Raw genomic sequence first — 21,385 nt, forward strand, 5'->3', positions numbered from 1 at the left:
AAGAAAGAATGAATGAACCAGAGATAGGTATAAGAGAGAAAGACTTACTGTTTGGTAGAGTAGAGAGAGATAGAGAAGAGAGAGTAGAGAAGAGAGAGTTTGAGTAGAGATAAATAGGTGAGAAATAGAGTAGATTTTGAGGTTGTTTGGTATAATAGAGATAAAGGAGAGAGAGAGATGGAAAATAATGAGGTGGAAGAAAGAGAAAAATTGACTTTTGATTAAAAAAATATTTTTTTATTATAAAGGTGTCAGAATGCATTTAGTGGCGGTTCAGAACCGCCACTAATGCTAAGAAAAGGACAAAAAAATATAATAGTGGCGGTTTGGAACCGCCACTAACTGCACCGGAATAAAAAAAAAAGCACCCCACGGGAATCTCTTCGCAAAACGCGAAGAGATAAAAAAGTGGGTTTTTCCCACCCTCAATCTCTCTCTCCCCTCAATCTCTCTCCCACCAAACAAGGTATCCTCCCTCTATCTCTCTTCCTCTCATCTCTCTCTACCCTAACTCTCTCCTACCAAACAATGTGTACAGTGATTGAGTGAGGTGGAGAAAGTGGTGGGGATTCAGATTCAGATTCAGAGAGAAGTTGCAGTTCTGAGAATCAAGAAGCCAACGCTCTTATGCTTTGTTTGGTAGAGAAGAGAGAGATAGGGAAGAGAGAGTAGAGAAGAGAGAAGTTGAGTAGAGAGAAATGGGTGAAAAATAGAGTGGATTTATAGGTTGTTTGGTATGATAGAGATAGAAGGGAGAGAGAAGAGAAAAAGTTACTTTTTATATTAAAAAATGATTTTATTCAACATTAAATGATTTCTGGCGGTTCAAGATACTTTTCTGGCACCTCAAAACCGCCAGTAAAGTGCAAAAGCCGACAAAAAAATAAAAGCACGCTAGCTGGCACCATGAAACCGCCAGTAAAGTGAAAAAGCTGGCAAAAAAAAATTAAAAGCACGTTAGCTCCCCATCTCTTCTCAATTTGAGGAGATTGAAAAAAGGCATGGGACCCACCTCTGCAACTCTCCCTATCTCTCTCTTCCCTTCCACCAAACAAGGATGGTTTTCTAATCTCTTCTCTATCTCTTTCTCCCGTACTTCTCTCTTCCCTAACTCTCTCCTACCAAACAAGGTTAGAATCGAAGTGCATTTGTAGGGTTTATCCAATTAAGACCCAGAATAACCTGCAATTAATTGATAATGATTCTAATATTATTTGAAGAAAAATTTCACGATTTTTTCTTAATTAATCAGGTTTTTTTTTGAGGTACTTAATTAATTAGGTTAAAGACAGAAGAACAGAGTGTTATTAGATATCAAAATAAAATTACTTTGCCCAAGTCATTTCACAAAAACATAATTATCAATCAGTATTTATTTACTCAATAGTCAATATATCATACACGTGTTACATTGTTATTAGGTAATCACGATTAAATATGTGAAATATTAAACAAAAAGGTGTAGCTAAGTTGATAGATAATTAGATTCTTAAGTATCTAATCTAAAATTTGATTTCTGAACTGTGTGTATGGAAATAATTTATTGAGTGAAATCTATTCACTTTCGAGTTGATTTTCAATTCCAACCCTGGATACCTTTTCAAAAAAAAGTGAAATATAAGAGTTTAATGTAAACAAGTTTTATTTTGGACTTTGTTCTCTTCTTATCCAACAGTTGAGCAAGCACAAAACAACAACCCAAGAGTAAACAACAACCCACTAGCCTCTTCTGCATTTTAAAAAATGCCTAGCCGGCTGTTGACTTAGTATTTATGGATGTCTTGTTTTATTTAATGGTGGTTGGTTCAAACGTTCAACTGTGTATATTTAATTATTGTTATGCAAGCTCTCAGATTCAAGTATTGTATATTTTCCTAAAAAAACACATTTGAAAAACTAGCCCCATGAAAACTTAAATGTTTAAGACTTAAATATGATTTACTCATGTGAAGGATGTAAAAAAAAGTCAATTATATTCGGTTATACAACCACTAAGAAACAAACTATATTTCCACACTCCATGGACTTCATATTTGTGTTTGTGCCTTCAACTTAAAAGTCAATTACACCTCTGCTTCCAGCTGAATTGTCTTATCAACCAGGTAGCCATTTCTCCATCTCAAAGCCAATACCAACCTTTCTTGTCCCCTCATGTCCCCTAATGTCTTACTTTATTTCCAGTAGCTGTTTTGTTGTGATCTCTATATGTGTTTGAAGTTCTAATCTATATTACTAGGTACCAAAATAAGATTAGATTCCGTTAATGGGGTTTCATCATTTGGGAAACTTTTTTTTTAAATCATGTTTGATCTGAAAACACTAATAATTATGAGTGCCCATCCCTGCACATGATATCTTATGTTCTCTTAAATACTAAAAGTGCAACTTGATGCTATAAAAGCTTCCACTATGGCAGGATAGAGGAAAGGGTCAAACCTTCTTATTTTGCATTGCTAAGTCCAAATCTTCATGTCTCTTATATAAATATTCTTTGTAATAATAATGTACAAATGGCTTTTAGCTTATGCTAGATTGTTGTATGATGCAGATTTCAGTACAGGAGTAAAATACTAGGACCATTATGGTTTGTGCCTGCTTTGGAGCCTCATCTACAAAGAAGGAAATACGTCCTTCTTATATTTCCAGTGAAATTGATGGTAAGGGTCTGGTGGTTACTTATTTTCATATTTTATGGCCTTCAACCATGCCAGAAAGTTTGTGCATGAAATTGGATAGCTTGATTATTAGTTTGAATGATTTTCCAGGCAAGCCGTGTTGTTTGAACATCTTTAACCAGTTGAGGGGTTCATTGTTCTTAAATTGGAAATATCTTTACCTAGAATTCTTTCTTTTCAATTGCCATTTTTCCAATTTTCTTCCTATTTAAATTCATATTTTTTATGAATTTTTCTTTTCTTTCACAGGATATCCTCTAGCTGATGTTAGGCCTTTTTCTGATAAAGAATTGAGATTGGCAACCGATAATTATCATTTGAGCAATAAGATAGGACGGGGAGGTTTTGGTACTGTTTACAAGGTATTGTATGTGCTTACACAAGATCATCAATATTATTTTAGCATCAAGAAGTAAACCCTTCCATCATTTTCTATTTGATAAAATCAGAAATCTGTCTAGAGATCTAGTGAAATTTTTATTTTCTTGAGGCTATTTTATGTGTTTGCTCTTAAGCTGAGGAAGAGTATATGATGCCAATTTTGCCAGGGAACTTTGAAAGATGGAAGAAGGGTAGCAGTGAAGACCCTTTCAGTTGGATCAAAGCAGGGAGTTCGTGAATTTTTGACTGAGATTAAAACTTTGTCAACTGTTAAACATCCAAACCTCGTTAAATTGATTGGATTCTGCATTCAAGCACCTAATCGCGCACTAGTCTACCAGTATATGGAAAATGGCAGCATTTATAGTGCATTACTTGGTAAATTTGTCATCCTTTGGTGTGAATTATCATATCAAGTCACCAATTAAATTCATACATAGAATAGATGACAGGATGAAACATGTAATCTTTCTTTCCCTTTTCCATCCTTTTGTAGGCACAAAGAAGACAAATATCAAACTAGACTGGCAAAAAAGATCTGCTATTTGCCTTGATACTGCTAAGGGTCTTGCTTATCTCCATGAAGAGCTTGTGCCGCATATTGTGCACAGAGACATCAAAGCGAGTAATGTACTACTCGACAGAGACTTTAAACCGAAAATAGGTGATTTTGGGTTGGCTAAATTATTTCCAGATGACATCACTCACATTAGCACAAGAATTGCTGGAACAAGGTATATATTCTTACAGTGTTTTGCTTTTGTCATAGTTTTGGAAGATTTCTGATACTTTAATTGTTTTTTAATAGCTATCATAGGTCCTCTGGGCAAAATATTAATTATTGTGATGTTATATATAGGGAGTAGTAACACTTCATGTTCAGTCATTTTTTATCACCTAGGTATGATAGCATATTTCACCTAGGTATAGTAGGTAGCATATGAAAATTCCACATTGTTGTGTTGAAGAAGACATAAATCAAAACCATATCTGGACCTTCTCCTAAAGAACTTACATGCACTGGTTCCCGTTCCTTCATATTGTTTGTAAGAATGTTTTGATGTGATTAATCATTATTCATTATTATCTTTGGATCCACTATCTAAATATTCTTTTGGGATTTTCTTCTCTGGACTCCAGTTATATACAGAAAAAGTTGTTGTCAGTTGACTCAGTTTATGTTTCACATTAATATTCTTCATCAAGGTCTGTTAAACAAACATTATTTAGTTTGTTGTCTTAACCCCTATAGTTACTGGATTAGGTATGTTCCAACTTTTTGCTTGGTCAACAGGGATGTTCTAAAATATCCACTTGTTGTCTTTAACTAACATTTCAAAAATTGGTCAATGTATACTTGGACTATGAAACTGATGAGTACTTTACCCTGCTTTGTTTTTGCATCTTTACAGTGGTTACTTAGCACCAGAATATGCATTAGGTGGCCAGTTAACTAAAAAGGCTGATGTATTTAGCTTTGGGGTTCTTATTCTTGAAATAATCAGTGGCACAAGCAGCGCGAGGACAAACAGGACAGGGTCACATAAACTCTTCTTGGAATGGGTACATAAAAGCCTCACTTTCCTATATTGATGAGTTATTTGCAACATTGTACATTTTAATGTTGGCAAGTCTTCAAGTTAATATTAAGTACCCTATGAATGCCTAATATTAAATACCCTATAAATCTTTGCATGTCCTTTTATGATGCCTTGATGCTCCTGTAGTTTGTCTGGGAACAAATTGAGATGAGAGTGAAAATGGGGGAAAATGGAAGTGGGGAGATAGAACACTTTCAAGAGTTCTCATCCATCTTGGTTTCATTCCAAGCATTGCTAAGTGCATGTTTGGAAATCCTACTAAAATTGATTCTAAAGTCATAATCAATTCAGGCTAGAAGATGCTGTGAGTAGCTTCTCGGTGCCAAAATTGACTTGGAGAAAAAATAAGTTCATCCTAACATGCTATAAGTTTTTCTTGTTTGCTAGATATGACAGCTATTCTCAATGTGAAACTTTGGACTGGAAATCATGATAATCATTGTTTGCTCTAACAGGCCTGGGAACTTTATGAAGAGGGTAAGTTGTTAGAGCTAGTAGATCCAGACATGAAAGAATATCCTGAGAAAGAGGTGACTAGGTACATGAAGGTTGCACTTTTCTGCACTCAATCAGCAGCAAGCAGAAGGCCATTGATGACTCAGGTGGTTGATATGCTCTCCAAGGAAATCCAGCTCAATGAGAAAGAGCTTACAGCACCAGGATTCTTCATGGATGCAATACAATTTTCTCAAAAGAAATCATACCCTGACTCTTCAATTAGTCAGATAAGAGATGGACATGTTAGCATTACTATGGTGAACCCACGGTGATGCCTAAAATAATTCCTAATGTAATTTGAGTGGAAGAGTTGCAAAATGAAATAGATTATCTTCTATTATTCTGTTTCATTTTTCTTTTCAAAGAATATAACGTGGAATACAAGCAATTTCTTGCTAGTGCAAGTTAAAAGTAGTACAAATGTATTTGCCATTTTTCTGAGACTAGTTTTGTGGACTGTGGTTAAGATTGGAAATTGAGGAGATGAGTCTGCTTTAATATCAAATCATATATAGATACAGATTTGTCCAACATAAAGATAACGTAAAATTCATTTTCTTTTTCATCCATTGAAATTCTTTGTGATGCTTCTTCATGTAAAGTTTGTATCCAATAATATTATTCACGGCTATGTGTTAAACTTTTGAGATAGCTGCCGGTATCATTGTCTCCCGATCAACTATTTTGGAGTTTGAAAAGTTGAATATAGCAAGCACAAAAGTAAAAATTGATTGTGTATATTATTCACACATGAGCTGCTTGGACAGGTGATGAAACTTAAGCCATGGCTGTCCAACAGATTCAGGGCAATGTGCTCCCATAACTTGAACTTTTGGAAACTAGAGGTAAATGGTGGTGGAGGGTAATTAATGGGTTGAGACCATGGTGGTAGAGGAAGAGGTTGCGATGGCGGAGGGTGCTTAGCAACGACATTGGTAGTGAAGGTGTCAAGTGGCCAGGCAATGGTGGGTGTTGATAGATAGAGAAAAAGATGTAAGGATGTGGAGGGATGGAAATGTGATACGTTGTTAAAACAAAAAATTGTAATAATTTTTTTATTCTGGAAACTAGATTAAAATCATTTTGAAATTTAGTTTAACACCATTTTAGCTTTATTTTAGTAACACGTTTTACATAAAATATTGTATTTGGGGGGGAAGGGTAGCTCACCACCATGTGAGCTAAGGAAATGAAGGGATTTGCAGAGTGAATGACCATGGTTCGAATCCTGGTGAAGGAACTAATTTACTAACAATTAACAAACTAACATTGACATATAAAAAAAAAACATAAAATATTGTATTTAAAAAATTTTAACTGAAAACTCCCTGAAATTTTTTTTACAATACTCTTGCAGTAGATACTTCTTGGGCTGACTGGTAACACTCGTACCAGACTACCAGTCAAAGTGTTGAAAAGTAGTTGTTTTGACAAAAAAAAAACCGGTTCGATTTCTAAAAATTGCATTATTAGGGAGACTTAATTTTAACATTCATCACCCCCACCCTTGGTCGAAATTGCAAGAACAATTTAATAAAAAAACAATGTGGCAAATAACATGAATTTAATAATTCATACATGAATCCGCAACTCCAGACACCCAAAACAACCAAAAATGATGACCACAACCAGGGGAGAAAAAATCATACCGAATTAGCAAATATAAGATAAAAAAAAAAATCAATACATAGTGTCTTTGTTGTGGGGGTGGGGGTGGTGTTAACAGAGAAGACACTCTTTGTCTAAAAGGGTGTATTTAAACCCAGTATCATTGAATCTCCAAGTCATAATAGCCAAGAATAGATTTAATTGATTAAAAACCTTGATGCTGGTAATAAAATGCAAGCAATAAACATTAGAAACTAATAGTAGGACTAAAAGACTCATTAAAGACCGCAGGTGAAAAAAGGGATAGCAGAAGAAAGATCAATAGGAAACTCAAGTATGATAACCAAAACTATGCAGCAGGCTGCTCTTCGGTGGCAGGGACTTCTTTCTGGGGTTCATCTGCAGTGCCGTTAGAAGTAGCAGCATCCTTTGGTTCTGATGCAACTTCTGCTGCAGATCCAGTTGCTTTGGACGCTGTTTCTTTTCCATCCTTAGTGTCTTTGGCATCTTTGGCGTCTTTAGCAGGAGCAGGTGGTGGAGGAATCATGTGAGGTGGTGGTGTATGTTTCAGCTTTAACAGTATTTGCCGCATCCTAGAAAGATCCGTTGGTTTGCCAGGCTTTGGGCCTTGGACAACCGTAATCGATGGCTTCTTATCCTGATCCTTTTTGCCTCTCTTCTTTTCAATGCTGGGAACCTCACGAGGAATGAGCTCTGCAATTGTTTTCCAATATGCTTTGTCTGCCTCCTTGTGAAACTTCTCTTGATTAGCCACGAATAACTGCTCCACAAAACAAATTTGATCATCTACACTTACAAGAGCAGGACAAAATACAACAAGCTAAAAAGGCATATGCAGTTAAAAAGAGTTACCTGCTCCCTTTCTCTATTTTGAACCTTGTTAGTCTCAACATTTAGCTTCCTTTTCTCATAGAAAGCAACCTTGTACTCCTCAGCTTCCTCAATAATCTTCAATCGCATTTCTTTTTCTCTTTTCTCCTTCTCCTCTAGTAAGATGGCATTTTGACTATATAAGGAAAGCCAAACATTCAATTTTTTGTGACCATATAGTTCAACAAACTTGCAATAGATCAATTAAATCTTTATTGGCCTAATATCAGAAATCAAGAAAATGATTGTTCTTCCATTACGTTTGAGAATAAATTTGCCTTTGATTACAATACTAACAGAGGTTTTAGATAAGCAGAGCATTGAATCTCTTTTTTTATAAAATTTATGAGTCATCATTTATCAACACTATTAATGTCACATCGCCTATTTTTTAAGTGGTACCTTTGTGTGTGTGTGTGTGTGTTTATATGTATATAATTATATATATATATAACATGAAATACTTTATCTAGGCTCCGAAAAAAGATAACAGATGTTGTTCAGGTCATGCACCTTACAACTAACAAAAATATTTCATATAAAATTAGAATCCTAATTTCTGGATTGCTAAACTACATGGATGCTCGATTATGCAGTATACAAAGATTCAAAACAGCACAAATTTGTATTCTTTAAAGCCTAGAACAGTTTATCAGCATTTGAAATTGCAAATACAATACAATTTATAATTCCATATCAAATGACTGGCATTATGGTCGAAATTGGCAACAAATAGTAGGGTAAAGTGCTGCAATTATAAGGGACACAAGAACATTGTAAAAACATATAAATCAGGTAAAATTCAATTTTCTCTAAGAAAATGTAGAACAAACAGATTATTCAGGGCAAGCATAAACAAAATTTAGGGAATATGTTTGAGAGGCATGAAGATCAGATTGTATGATATGATAGCATAGGTTTACAAGACTTAATTTACTTTTTAGTTTTATTAAGCTCGATAAATTTGCATATTTGCATAACCAGATTGTCCAATCCTTGGTAAGATTTATAACAACCTAGTTCACTGTAAATTGCTTTCCTGATCCAAGGTTAAGTGTTTAACAGGAAAGAGATATAAAATCCAATAAACCTTGAGTAAAAGAATCCCAATCCTAAGGGAAAGGGGTAACAACGACTATATTCTTCTACTATATACATTACCAGACACACCCACACACACACATTGCATAAATGAATAATATTCGTAAAAAGACATTCATATTTGTGATCAATAAACATGTTAGTAGATGATGACACGATTTACAAAATGACACTTAATATCTTTCCCTAATTCATATCAAAATATAATCTTCCCCCTCTAAACATGTCACCAGAATAACATATTTTCCCCAACCAACATTAGAATGCCACAGAAAAACATCATTAATCCTATTCAAAGAATTCTTGGCTCTGTGCAACTCCCTAGTCCCTACTATCAACAATCTAATACTAATCGTATCATTTTCATGTCCATTAATACCCCACATCCTTGTATCTCCTTTAGCATACCCATCCTTTCCTAGACATAAGTAAAAGGTCAGAATGCACATAAACTAAACTCTCCACTCATGTTCGATCCATTTTGTTTCTCTTCAAAGAATGAATAGAGGGGTATACACTACAATTTCTCTCACAACATGACAGAGTGTAAAAGAAGCTTTAATGCAAGCTTTTGTGATTTGTAATTGCATCCCATTTATATTTAAGTCGTGTTTCATACGGGCATACCGGTACAACACATACTCGAACAATTTAGAATCATCTAGACTTCATAGATCTCCCTTGAGATAGAGAATCCCAGTCAAAATAATCATACCCCACCCTCATTACCCTCCAAACTCCCTCCATCTAAACATATTCTGAGGAATTGTGGACATAAATCAATTCCTGCCTAACATACAATTCTACTAAATCTCAAAGAGAAATCACATCTTCATATCTTACTACAGCTCAACGAACTACTTCAAGTGAAATCGCAAAGTTCACCAATTCGTATCTTCTTCCTAAGCATAAGATCAAGCTTTCTGATTCCTAATACTAACAGCTAACAAGTAACATCAAGAAACACAGTGCTGGATTACAGAAAAAATAAGCAGAATCACAGATCTAAGCAGGATCAAACGAGATCCGACAAATTCACAAAACAAAAGAGAAGCTTCAACAACTCACCGGCGCCACTCGCGAAGAGCGTAACCTTCTTCCGGCTCCATATCACCAGGCGGCGGAAGCACTGGACCATCGGAGACAAACACACCTTCATCACCATATCCGTTTCCGTTTCCGTTTTCATTCCCGTTCTCAACTGTGACCGATTCGAAGGGAGACTGGGAGTAATCAGGACTCGGATCAGTGAAGCCGTAGATCTCCGGTGACGCCGCAGCGGAGTGATCAACAGCGACATCGCCGTCAGTGAATCCGCCGGAGAAGGAGGAGAAACCGCCGTAGCCGGAGTAGGTATCGTCCTGATCGGCGGCGGTGAAGTGATCAGTTGAAGAAGAGTTGACGTTGTTCAAGTCGTCGGTGAAGGCATCGAAGGAAGAAGACATGTTTGCGGGTTTCTCTCTCTAGAAATCGGTGAAATGCAAATGCGTACAGTGTGTGATTGATCGCTTTGCTTTGCTTGGACGGAAGTTGAACACCGCTAACACTTTCTTTGACTTTTTAAATACTTCAAGGTTGAGTTCAAATGAAAATTCGAGAAATCAGAAAATTAAACAAAATACTAAAATTATTGATCAATGAAATGATTTTGTGACCTAATCCTATATTCATATACATTCTAATTACATATGAGTTAATTTCGATTACACAACCGTGTCAAAACTAATTATTTGCTTACTAATTTTTTAGCTAAGTGAAAGTATCGGTTGAAAGTAAAATAGTCAACATTTTAACCTCAAATACTCAATCAATGCATTAATAGTCCAACATTCAAGTTAATCACAATTACAAATAACTCTTATCTCGGGTGATAAGTGTCAAATTCATTATGTTTTCTATCATTCTTTTTTTTTTTTTAATTTTTAGGCACTTATCGATTGTAAATATGAGAAATATCTTGCAAGTTAGCTCTCTTTTAATTAGAATTTGTAGAAATGTGATATTTAAGTTAGAATGTATTGATGCATGATTTCATCTCAATTTAAGTTGTAGGTTGAAGATTTTAGGAGGAAAGTGCATGATCTGGATGAAAAAAGAAGCTTATGAATGAAGAAATTCACTTAGCCCTTGAAGAATCTCACTCACGAACTTTATAGTATCAAGAAGTCGTGCTTGCTGCCTGAAATCATGCTTAGCATGTGTTCTAGGGCAATAAGCACTAAGTCGGTTGAAGAATTCTTCATTTTGAAGAAACAGGGCGCTAAGCACCCTAAGGCGGTGCACAATCCCTCAGTATGAAGAAACTGGGCGCTAAGCTCTCGTAATGGGGTGCTAATTAGTGTCGTAATCTGCAACTTTATAAAACACGGTTTTAGCCACAAAACAGGGCAACACTTGGATAAGGGTAGAAATCTGGAGAAAAGAAAGAGAGATAGAGAGATTAAGAGCTTTTTCCACCCTCTATCGAGCTCGGAACACGCCGCCGACGACACATATCATCTTTTTTCTTGTCTTCAACCCTTGTAAACTTTAAAGCTCCCATGGAAATGGATTGTTAAACGTTTTTGTGTTGGGATTAGATGTAATCGTTTAACTTCTATGTATTCATGATTTTTGTGTATAAATTCATGTTATATGTAATGATTTCAATGGGTTATATTTTACATAATGCTAGTTTTAGATTAATCAACTAAAACTTGATATTGGATTTGATAAATTAGTGGGAGCTAACTGCTCGAACCCTGAATAGGTAATCTCATCTGTTGAATCTAGGTCTAGAAATAGGGTTAGTTCAATAGTCAAATAACACTTAAGTTTAATGCTACTTGTTTAATTAATTATTCAAGGAATTGATAATTTGTTAAGTGAATTGATGATTTTTTTCATGAGGAAACTATGTAGCAAAACGGCGTGCGTTTTAGACAGTAGAGGTAAATGACTAAAAATGGTAGAAAATTGACCTCTGAAACCACCTGTGTGTGCTCTGTTTTTTTTGCTTCTTCTTCTTCTTTGAGAGTAGAGTACATTGATTACATTTTGCTGCAGAAAGCATCTTTGATGACGACCATGGAGCAATTATTAATGCTCAGAGAAGAAACTCACGCCAATTCAACCCTACCTACCTCACTGAGTCTAACCGTCGCTCCTCACTCTCCAACTTCTTTTTCTTCCGATCAACTCCCTACCGTCGCAAATCACAATGTCGCATCGGCAAACTCAACTTCACCACCGTCCTTCCTCAGTCCGCCGCGGTCGTGCACGTGAACCGCCGCTCCCTCCTCCTTCCATAAGCCGTCGGCGTGGCGGTTTCCGACCACCGAGGCTCCCTTCACATCCTATTTTTCATTCTTCATCAGACCGTGGCCAGGCACCTCCGCCGTCTTCTCCTCCTCCGTCAGCCCCCGAGCGTGGTCATGCATCTTCCTCGCCTTCTCCACCTGTTTCTACCGAGTCATTGCCGTCCGCGCCAACTCAGATGGACCTCTCTCTCAACACAGGTTACATTCCATACTGCTTTACTGTTTGATTGTAGGTTTTTGGTTCTGTTTCTTGTGAGATGGAGAAAACATAGGCTTTATATGGTATGGAAAATTGGAAATGTTATCACAAGTGAGAAAAAGAGATAAAGGATGAGATGTACCTGAGGATGAAGTAGCAATGAGATTAGAGCTAACAGAGTTACAGTGAAAATCCTTTAAGTATGTAGGTTTTTTCTTTTCTCTGTTGGAGATTCTGGTTGGTGGTGGAGGTAGTGGTGTAGCAGATATGGTTGTAGTTGGTGGTATAGTTATAGAAGAAGAAGAAGGATCTATTTGTGTTTATGTATTTGCAGGAGAAATAATAGGTTGTGGTTGGAAAACTGGTAAAACTGGATCAGGTGGATCATCTAAAGGTGTTTGTTGTATCTCAGAAGATGTTGATAAAGGAACAGAAGATGAAGTATGGGAATGTGGGATATATGCATTATCAGAGAAAGGGAATATCTTCCCATAGAAAATCACATGTCTAGATAAAAACACTTCTTTAGACTGAAGATCAAGCAAAACATAACCCTTGACCCCCTCTTTAAAACCTAAAACTGCACACTGTCTAGCTCTAGGATCAAATTTTGTTCTTTGTGCAGTCAGAGTAGAAGCATAACAAAGGGATCCACAAACTGAGATTAGTAATGGTAGGAATCTTGTTATGAATAATAAAGTATGGTGACTTGTAATCCAGAGTTTTGGAAGGGAGAACATTGATTAAATGGGCTGCATGAGACAAGGCATATGACCAGTAGTAGCCAGTAGGATATAGGTAATTTTGATTGAAACCATAATAGCAGAATGAATTGAAAGTTCGTTTATTCATTGAATGTAAGAGTATTTATATACATAAGTTGGTAACTAACTCAACTAATTCAACAATAACGAAAAACTAGCTACAGCTAATCTAACTGAAATAGATAATGCTAATGAAGTGGTTTAATTTCACTGTAGATGTCCCAGTTTCTATCATAGACTATATTTCTCAACAATGTGGGATAGATTGTTCACTTTCTGTGTCAGATGAAGATCGTGTTAAGGTATGTGTACTACTAGATCGGTAGTTTAAACATTGCTAGGATTTCATGATCAAGAGCAGAAGACATGAATGAATTTCTTTACTTTGTTCATATGTTTTATGTGTTAAGAGTGATATAGTAATTATTGCACATGCTTCCTGCTGTATAATGTTATGAGTTTCTAATGCATTCTGTTATCTTATCTGTTGTCGGTTAGAAGTTAGAACATAGTTAATTAGCACAAGCTTCTGAGAGAAGCTTAGGATACAGTCTATTTATTTTTCCCTATGTTATGCCACTTTAAACAATACAATACAGTTTTTCTCTCTAGCATAGTTTTCTAACAAATCAGTTGTCTTTTCTCTTTTAAACTCAGGTAAACAAAACACTGACTGGCTTGGAATTTGAAGTTTCCATCCAAGGTCACCCTGAAATACGGTATACCATTGGTGGTGTTTCAATAAGAGAAGTGAACAAATTAATGTAAGTAAGTTATATTTAACTTCAAGTGTCTTATCTTTGATATTAGTTAACTTTTGTAATTTTTCTATTTTTTAGGTTCACACTTCTTGATAAAACATTATCTGTTTGTGAATACTGGGAAGGAAAATACAAGGTTAAATTGGAATACAAACACTTACCTGCTATTCGAGTGGGAAGTGAAAAAAAGCCCACGTATTTCCCAATGGAGGTATTATTGTAATAATATTTATTTTGCTTGCATGAAATTTTTTCTTTGATTTTAACTTTTTCCTTTCATGGCAGTTTTGTAAAATTGTTAGGGAAGCCATTAAGACCCCTTGCGATAGGGAGGGAGATATAAAAAAGGTACGATTGTAATCAGTAGTGTATTATTAGGTGTAATTTTTTTCATTATTGACAATTTATTACGTCGCAGATTGTCAAAAGGAGGAAGAAGTTCAAGGATTATAAACTTGTACAACATTCCAACATGCAAGTAGATGAGGATCCTACCGCAATTGAGGCCCGTGTTTTGCCATCCCCAAAGGTACACATAAACTTATACGTTTAGGCTAATTATTTTATATTAAAGTATTTTATTTGACTTTTTCGTTTCTTACTGCAGCTGAAATCTCACGATCCAGACACAAAAGCAAGAGATACACCACCGATGGGTCAGTTGAATCTAAGTAAAATGGTGAGATTGTGAATGCATCTTTTACTGAGTGATTTTAAAATATTGTTGTGGTCTCTTTATGTAGTAGATTGTGGGTGGATTTATGATTAGGTTGCAAGTTAACAAGGTGCAAACTAATCATGTGTTATAATGATAATTTATAACTTTTTAACTTAGGAAAATAATATATGGATGTGCGGCTATATGATAAATTTAAGTATATGCGTTGAATGATTAGGAGTAATTTTGTTCAGGCAACAATCTTCTGTGATTTGGAGAGGGGTAAAAGCTGTGTGGAATGATGTGTGTAAAGTCATTAGGTGGAAGATTGGTAATGAACTTTCTGTAAGATTTTGGACAGGATCTGCCTATGGGTTTGCATATTTTACAGGAGTTACAACTAAGTTGTAGAGATAGGTTTTTCTTTAATTTTTCGAGAGCTTCCATCCCTAGAAGAGTAGCTATTTAGCTGCTGGTGTTCTATGGGCTTTGCACTCTTTTGTCACAAATTTTTTTTTGTTTCATTGACAATATGGTATTCCAATTTTGCTGAAACAATCTTTTGTTATGTAGAAAATGGAAAATGGTGGTAATCTGACACGATGGGGCTGTCTCAATTTTTCAAAATTGGGAACAGACTGTGTAGCTGGTTTTTGTGCAAAATTGGGTGACATCTGCACGGCCATGGGAATGGTATGATGTTATTGTTGGCTTGCTTTATTGTTTTGGACCATGCATGGTTATCTTTTGCTTACAACTTTCAATGTTTTATAGGTTTTCAACTCAACCCCTGTAATTCCTATGAAGTCGGCAGAATCTGCAAAGTTAAGAAAAGAGATTGACGAGATACACAAGCAAGAAGGAAGATTACAATTGCTTTTGATAATTTTACCAGAGGTCAAGAATATATATATGGTAAGTGATTTTCTCATTTTCGAAGTTAACAAAATTAGTATAAGTTTCAACTTGTTAATTTTTGTTTCTGGCAGGAGAAATAAAGCTAATTTGTGAAACGCAAATAGGCATTATGACCCAGTGTTGCAAGCCTGAAAAAGTCAAAAAATGTTCTAAGGACTTTCTTCAAAGTCTCGCCCTCAAGATCAATGTTAAGGTACAAGTACGAATGACTTATCTGAATTTATTACCAGCTTCTAAATTTGAGAATTTTTATTATCCTTTATATAGGTTGGCGGGATCAATTTTGTTTTAAGGGAAATTTGCAAAGTAACAGATATTCCTACCATAATTTTTGGTGCGGATGTCACACATCCAGAACAAGGGGATGATTCAAGTCCTTCTATAGCTGCGGTGAGTTTTCTCATTTTGAAGGCTTATTTTCAGTTTTTTTATTCCTTAGATTGTAACACTGAATACTTGCTGATGTAGGTTGTGGCATCAATGGACTGGCCTTCGGTTGCAAGTTATAAATGTGCCATGGCTCTCCAGAATCATGGACAAGAAATCCTTACTGATCATAGCATGTACAGGCAAGGTTTTATTGAAAATAAGATGAATTAGGTTTAAAAAATATTGAAAACATAATTTTTTTTTGGAAAGGAAAACTATATATATATCCAAAGGGAAAAAGTTATCTTGCACAATCTCTTAAAATATTTATTGCATTAACCAATACTTATTGGATTGAACTAGTGCAAGTTCCATGTGATATTCTATGCATTAATCATACTTATTGAATTGGGAAGTGCAAGTTTCATGTGATAATCCTTTTGTTTTATCCTTGATTTCTTTTGGCATGTTTGTTTATACACTTTTATTATTATTGGTATTATTATTATTATTATTAATATTTACTTAATTAGCAAGTTGTCTAACACCTTTTAAAATTTGAATTATTTTTCAATTGAAGTACTGGACCTATATCTTCGCACAAGTTTTTTTGTTCAAGAAAAAAAATTCAAGAAATCTTTTATCTTATTTCGGTCAAATGATGGTCAAGTAAAGTTTATTGAATGGTTGGATTAGTTATTAGCTAAAACCAAATTTAATACTGAGTGTATTGGGCGTTGTTAGACACTGGCAGTCTGGCACCAATAAAGAAATCCGAATTTCAGAAATCCCTAATTTCCCAGTCTTTCCAGTGTAGGATAGAACCAGATAATTGGAGAGAAGGTACCATTAGGGCTGAGTAATTCTAGTAACTCAGGGTACTCCAATATTATTCTAAATCCAGGATTCCTTTCTCTAAAGTAATCTCTACTATTTATAGCCTAACTAATTTGATAATAAGCAGTTAACAGACTAACAAAATATGTTTCAACTAACCCCTCTCTATTTACAAGCTAGAATCCCCTGTTACTCTCTTATTTCTTCTCTCATAGACCTTATTAAAATGAGGTTCATTCCTAACACCCACATTTTACTGCTAATTGACACAGGTTGATACTCATTTTAATTTTATACATTATTTGAGAGTCTATGAAACTATGAAAAGTTAAGTTTGTTGAATGAATGGAAGGCTTTGGAGGAAAAGCTCTTGTGTGTTAATCTCTTTGCTATTTCATTGAAAAGCTGAAGCTTATTTATTGATGTTCTCAGCGCTCTTAGCATATGTTTCCATGTAGCATTCCATTCACTTGAGCAAATTGCTCTCTCTCTATTAGGTTTTTATTTGTATTTTCGTAGGTATGTGATTGATCTTTCTCACATTTTTTTCAGCGAATTGATCCAAGCTTTTCGTGAAACAAATAGTCAGCTACCTAAGAGGATAATATTTTTCAGGTTGGTTTTTTTTAATGGTACCTTTTTTGTGTTATCTGTTGTTTCTAATATGTGTCTTTTTTTTCAATATTCATTTGTGTTTAACAGAGATGGAGTTGCTGGCACCCAGTTTTGTGACGTTTTGCAGCATGAGGTGCCAAATATAAGAAAGGTATGACATTGATGATCCCTTTTCAATTGAGGGTGAGACAATTTTTAACAGCCACACAAACATCGTGAACACAACAAACATGACCATTGAAGGAGGGTTAAAACAAACTTTATTTATTATTAAACTGGTGTGTGTAAGTGAAAATTATAGGTGAACAAAAAAAGATGCTCCTAACAGACGACTTTCTCTTTAGGCTTGTGAATCAATTGAGGAGGGTTATCAGCCTCCTTTAACATTTGTGATTGTCCATAAAAGACATCATGCCAGATTTTTCCCTACTGAAAATGCTGATGGGAGTGGAGATATATTGACAGGTGAAAATAATGTTTCTTTTAAATTTGATTTCTTTTAATATTCAACTGGCATTAATGTTTTTGCATGATTTAACAAAATTTGTAATTATTTCATAGGAACGGTAGTAGACGACAAGACGATATGTCACTCTTCACATTATCACTTCTATTTGAAAAGTCATGACGGGATACCGGTACTGTTTGTAATGATTTATGTCAGACTAGTCTTTAAATTTTGAACGATCCCAATTGACAGATTTAATTTAATATTGCAGGGAACTAAGAGCTGGCCTATGCGCTATACTGTGCTGTTAGATGAAAATAATTTCACCTCAGACGAAATACAACAATTAGTTTATGGATTATGTCACACGTAAGTGTATTTAAAATTATACCCTTAAAAACTATCTTTCATTTTAAATTTACAAGTCACGTTTTTTAAATCTACTATTTTACAGGTATGCAAGGTGTCCTGAATCAGTTTCAGTAGTTCCTCCGGTGTATTATGCACACCATGCAGCTTATAGAGCTCGGAAGTATGCTGATGGAGGGCTGAGCTTGCCGAAAGTTAAGGAAAACATAAAAAAATTCATGTTCTATGTCTAAGACATAGAACATGAATCTACACAATATTTGGTAAGCGTTCATTCAAGATTAGTATCCTCTCAATTTTAAACTCTTTCAAGTTTACCTTATTTGAATTTAGTGTCTGTCTATCTCTTTATATGTATTAAATTGATTAATTTTTGTAATATTCATGATGAGGAAGATAGACTCTTCAGATGTTATTCCCGTTGTCACACATGTTGCTCATCGGCGTGCAAGTAGGGGTTCTGGTTCTTACCATAAGTCTGAGCATTTAAGGAGACCAGAAAATTGGGCATTAGGTACCTTGTTGATCTATTCATGGCTTATTTTTATCTCATTATATCTGAATAATCTAGATGATTGAAAATTCTTCATTGTGATTTTTTGTATAAATAGTTGAAAAGGCTAAATATTTATATATTGTTGGCTTTTTCCTCGCTATACCAGGGGCTATGTTCTAAAGTGCCCAGCGGGTAATTCCACCCACACCAAGTTCTTCTACTGCAACAATTACATCCTCTTTCGGTCAAGGTACTTCAGCTAGACTTGAAGAAGGTTCTAGGACAATGGAGAGACTCAGAGGAACATCCATGCTAGTTGGGTGCATCGATCGTGTGAGTGTCACTGATGGTGATCACTTGTGTTATTTATTTCACCTGAACACTTAATATATTACTAAAAGGAAACAATTCGGGTCTGCTTATCCTATGCTTTTTCTTGCCTACTTTTGTAGACTTTTTAGTATAGAAGTATTTGATCTATCAGTTATGCTATTAAGAGTTACAAATTGATACCTTTATTGTCATTGGGGTAGAAATGGACTTCATGTTTATGTTCCTTTTGATCATGTTGTTGCAGACACAGTACTTTCTACCAACTTAATTTGTTTAATAGGTTCTTATATGTTTAGTGGAATAAAAAATATTTTAGGCATCAGTGAAGTTTCTATCGTTTTAAACACCAGGACAAAAGCAGATAAACAAGTTTAATCTGTTCAGTCGAAATGCATGTTAACCTTATCTTCTAAGAATGACAGAGTGCTTTCCATCAACAAAAGGTTTTATAAGTTGAAGCATGTTTTTCTTGGCTGCTGTTATCATTACTTTCTCCTATGGTGAGATTAGCATTGATGAGCCAAACTTATCCTAGCTTTCTCAGGTGGGTATCCTGTCATGTGTTTTCTATCTCAAGGAGATCATCATGAACTCAACACTATTTATGATCACGAGAATGATTTTATTAAGTTATATTTGCAAGCATGCTAGGTTCATTGGTGAATATACAACCCTCATTTTTCAGGAAATTTTTAGTTGCATGAGAAATTTTAGAAGCTAATATACAAGCTTGAATAAGTTGCATGTATCTAAAACTAAACATTGGAAGAGGGGTTTCAACGACAACTTTCACTTTTCACAGGTTTTAATAATTTCTCATTCTGTCTACTGTTGGTTATTTTATAGATTATTTATCTAACAGAGCTATGGAATTAATTGATAATGGCAGCTTGGGTGGGAGTTTTCAATTAGGTCCAAAATCCTAACAACAGTTCAAAATATATAATAATATGATGCTCATGCAGTTAAACTTAAAACCTCATCTGTGTTGTCCTTTTTTTTGTTCCCATTTTCTACCTCACTTTTTTCTCACAATTTAGTCTCATTCTTTGTTCCTGCTCTCCCTTCGTCATTGTAGGTATGTTTTTCATCTTTTATGGTAAGGATTCCATCAAGCATTCAGTGGAATTAGAGTCTCTTGAAGTCATTGTCTGAAAATTTGTAGATTTTTATGGAAGTAAAGATATTCATTCCGAAAAGGCCTCAGGCCCAATTGTAATCAAACATATAAGAGAATTCATACCCTCGAGTTTTGGGCCTGGCCCAGCTCAGTGTTTGGTTATCAATCAAATACCTTTGACAAAAAAAAAATACCCTCGAGAAAAACATTTCCCCCTCTTTATTTGAGGGCATCGAATCATCGATTACATTATTTATCTCTTATCAATTTTTGGTGAATTTAGGGGTAAACGGTTCGCTTAAACTTAAAGAGGGATGGATATATTACTTGTTTTAAGCATAAAAGATGAAGATTGTTATTTTCATTCAATAATTGTTGAACTAGCCACTCAAAACTAAAAATGTGACCAATCTAGTAAAATGAAGATGAAAATTGTTGACTTTAGTCTCCCTCTGGCTCACACTAGAATCTTCTGAGATAGGGAGACAATTACCAAGGCGAGGCACATGCTTCATTGGAAGTGAAATATGTATGTTGTTCATGCGGTAAGGCACGATACTAACATTTTTTATTTTTTTGAAAGGGATAATAACATTGTTGATTGTATTGCGAATCAAGCGGCTCGTGATACGCTCCTCGACGCATCTGAAAACAACATCCTTCTTTTACGTCTTTGTATCTTGACACTTTGAGTAGCTAGTTTTCCTCTTGTTTCTTTTTCCTCTTGTAAAAAAAAAACACTTAATTGCAATTTTTTAATCTTCTATAGACAAAAATATCAAATTTGATTATTTCTTATGTTTTTCATATATCAAAATCACCATTTACTTGTGTACTTATATAAATTGTTTCAAATTAAACTTATTTTTATTCCTATTGAAATTGATAATTTTGTATTTGAATTTTCTCACAGAGAAACCTCTGCAACGAACGAAGACACCGAAGTTCCGGTCTTCTTTCTCCTTCAAGAACCAGGCGAAATGATCACTCGCCGCCACGCCAGCCACATTCCGACGACCTTCGCCGACGAAGGCGAGCTCTTCTCCTCCCACAAGAGGGCGAAGGTGTCGACGCAGGAATTCGGACAGATGATGGAGCACCTCGACGAGATTCTTTTCGCCGTCGACGGCCTCCGCATAGGCCAGCCACCGCGCGTCACGAGGGCCAGCTTGCTCTCTCTATTAGAGTATAAAGCAATTATGCTTTGCTATATACATTGTAACTGTTAGTTACAAGCTGGTTAAGTTTGTTAGTCAGTTGAGTTTGTTATGAGTCAGTTACGGTTAGTTACTAACTATGGTTAGCCTAACTGTTAACTATAGTTAGTTTAGGTAGCTTGCTATGCAAGTCTCTCTCACAGTATAAATACTGAGATAAACTCTTGTAATCTTCACCTTTCAATGAATAATATTTTCAGTTCAATTCTCAGATTCAGTTTAGGTTT

General features: G+C 35.2%; 3 protein-coding genes across 6 annotated transcripts; 2 read left to right on the forward strand and 1 right to left on the reverse strand.

Moving 5' to 3' along the window:
* The first annotated feature begins 1,952 nt into the window (after nucleotides 1–1,952).
* LOC130726404 (putative serine/threonine-protein kinase) lies at nucleotides 1,953–5,671 on the forward strand. Of its 2 annotated transcripts, none has more exons than XM_057577658.1 (7): nucleotides 1,953–2,102; nucleotides 2,549–2,657; nucleotides 2,925–3,037; nucleotides 3,224–3,434; nucleotides 3,553–3,790; nucleotides 4,469–4,619; nucleotides 5,113–5,671. In XM_057577658.1, the coding sequence occupies exons 2-7, from the start codon at nucleotides 2,582–2,584 to the stop codon at nucleotides 5,425–5,427; spliced, it is 1,104 nt and encodes a 367-aa protein (XP_057433641.1). In that variant the 5' UTR covers nucleotides 1,953–2,102; nucleotides 2,549–2,581; the 3' UTR covers nucleotides 5,428–5,671. The 2 variants fall into 2 exon arrangements, with proteins under 2 accessions (XP_057433641.1, XP_057433642.1); XM_057577659.1 differs by having other exon boundaries at nucleotides 2,097–2,236.
* Nucleotides 5,672–6,788: 1,117 nt separating this feature from the next.
* On the reverse strand, nucleotides 6,789–10,295 carry LOC130723317 (clathrin light chain 1-like). Its single transcript, XM_057574314.1, has 3 exons — nucleotides 9,824–10,295; nucleotides 7,637–7,790; nucleotides 6,789–7,544 (listed from the first exon to the last, which is right to left on the reverse strand). The coding sequence occupies exons 1-3, from the start codon at nucleotides 10,198–10,200 to the stop codon at nucleotides 7,113–7,115; spliced, it is 963 nt and encodes a 320-aa protein (XP_057430297.1). The 5' UTR covers nucleotides 10,201–10,295; the 3' UTR covers nucleotides 6,789–7,112.
* A 1,430-nt stretch (nucleotides 10,296–11,725) lies between these two features.
* Nucleotides 11,726–20,093, forward strand: LOC130721920 (protein argonaute 12-like). Of its 3 annotated transcripts, XM_057572506.1 has the most exons (13): nucleotides 15,228–15,351; nucleotides 15,426–15,547; nucleotides 15,622–15,744; nucleotides 15,823–15,923; nucleotides 17,113–17,175; nucleotides 17,263–17,326; nucleotides 17,520–17,640; nucleotides 17,737–17,813; nucleotides 17,895–17,992; nucleotides 18,078–18,255; nucleotides 18,389–18,506; nucleotides 18,655–18,821; nucleotides 19,900–20,093. In XM_057572506.1, the coding sequence occupies exons 2-10, from the start codon at nucleotides 15,464–15,466 to the stop codon at nucleotides 18,223–18,225; spliced, it is 879 nt and encodes a 292-aa protein (XP_057428489.1). In that variant the 5' UTR covers nucleotides 15,228–15,351; nucleotides 15,426–15,463; the 3' UTR covers nucleotides 18,226–18,255; nucleotides 18,389–18,506; nucleotides 18,655–18,821; nucleotides 19,900–20,093. The 3 variants fall into 3 exon arrangements, with proteins under 3 accessions (XP_057428488.1, XP_057428489.1, XP_057428490.1); XM_057572507.1 differs by lacking the exon at nucleotides 19,900–20,093 and having other exon boundaries at nucleotides 18,393–18,506; nucleotides 18,655–19,873; XM_057572505.1 differs by lacking the exons at nucleotides 15,823–15,923; nucleotides 17,113–17,175; nucleotides 17,263–17,326; ... (5 more) ...; nucleotides 18,655–18,821; nucleotides 19,900–20,093 and adding exons at nucleotides 11,726–12,252; nucleotides 13,234–13,319; nucleotides 13,675–13,781; ... (3 more) ...; nucleotides 14,386–14,457; nucleotides 15,010–15,129 and having other exon boundaries at nucleotides 15,211–15,351; nucleotides 15,622–15,633.
* The last annotated feature ends 1,292 nt before the right edge of the window (nucleotides 20,094–21,385 follow it).

Source organism: Lotus japonicus, chromosome 6 (genome assembly GCF_012489685.1).
Source record: "Lotus japonicus ecotype B-129 chromosome 6, LjGifu_v1.2".
In the NCBI taxonomy this organism is placed as follows: domain Eukaryota; kingdom Viridiplantae; phylum Streptophyta; class Magnoliopsida; order Fabales; family Fabaceae; genus Lotus; species Lotus japonicus.

Bases quoted from the DNA above. Each gene is read 5' to 3' on its own strand.
- LOC130726404 (XM_057577658.1), top strand. From the start codon at position 2,582: ATGGTTTGTGCCTGCTTTGGAGCCTCATCTACAAAGAAGGAAATACGT. The intron at 3,435-3,552 runs GTAAATTTGTCA...ATCCTTTTGTAG, and splicing joins CATTTATAGTGCATTACTTG to GCACAAAGAAGACAAATATC. The intron at 3,791-4,468 runs GTATATATTCTT...GCATCTTTACAG, and splicing joins ACAAGAATTGCTGGAACAAG to TGGTTACTTAGCACCAGAAT.
- LOC130723317 (XM_057574314.1), bottom strand. From the start codon at position 10,200: ATGTCTTCTTCCTTCGATGCCTTCACCGACGACTTGAACAACGTCAAC. The intron at 7,791-9,823 runs GTGAGTTGTTGA...TTCCTTATATAG, and splicing joins GCTCTTCGCGAGTGGCGCCG to TCAAAATGCCATCTTACTAG. The intron at 7,545-7,636 runs GTAACTCTTTTT...TTTGTGGAGCAG, and splicing joins AAAATAGAGAAAGGGAGCAG to TTATTCGTGGCTAATCAAGA.
- LOC130721920 (XM_057572505.1), top strand. From the start codon at position 11,955: ATGTCGCATCGGCAAACTCAACTTCACCACCGTCCTTCCTCAGTCCGC. The intron at 13,320-13,674 runs GTATGTGTACTA...TTTTAAACTCAG, and splicing joins CAGATGAAGATCGTGTTAAG to GTAAACAAAACACTGACTGG. The intron at 14,127-14,196 runs GTACGATTGTAA...ATTACGTCGCAG, and splicing joins GGGAGGGAGATATAAAAAAG to ATTGTCAAAAGGAGGAAGAA.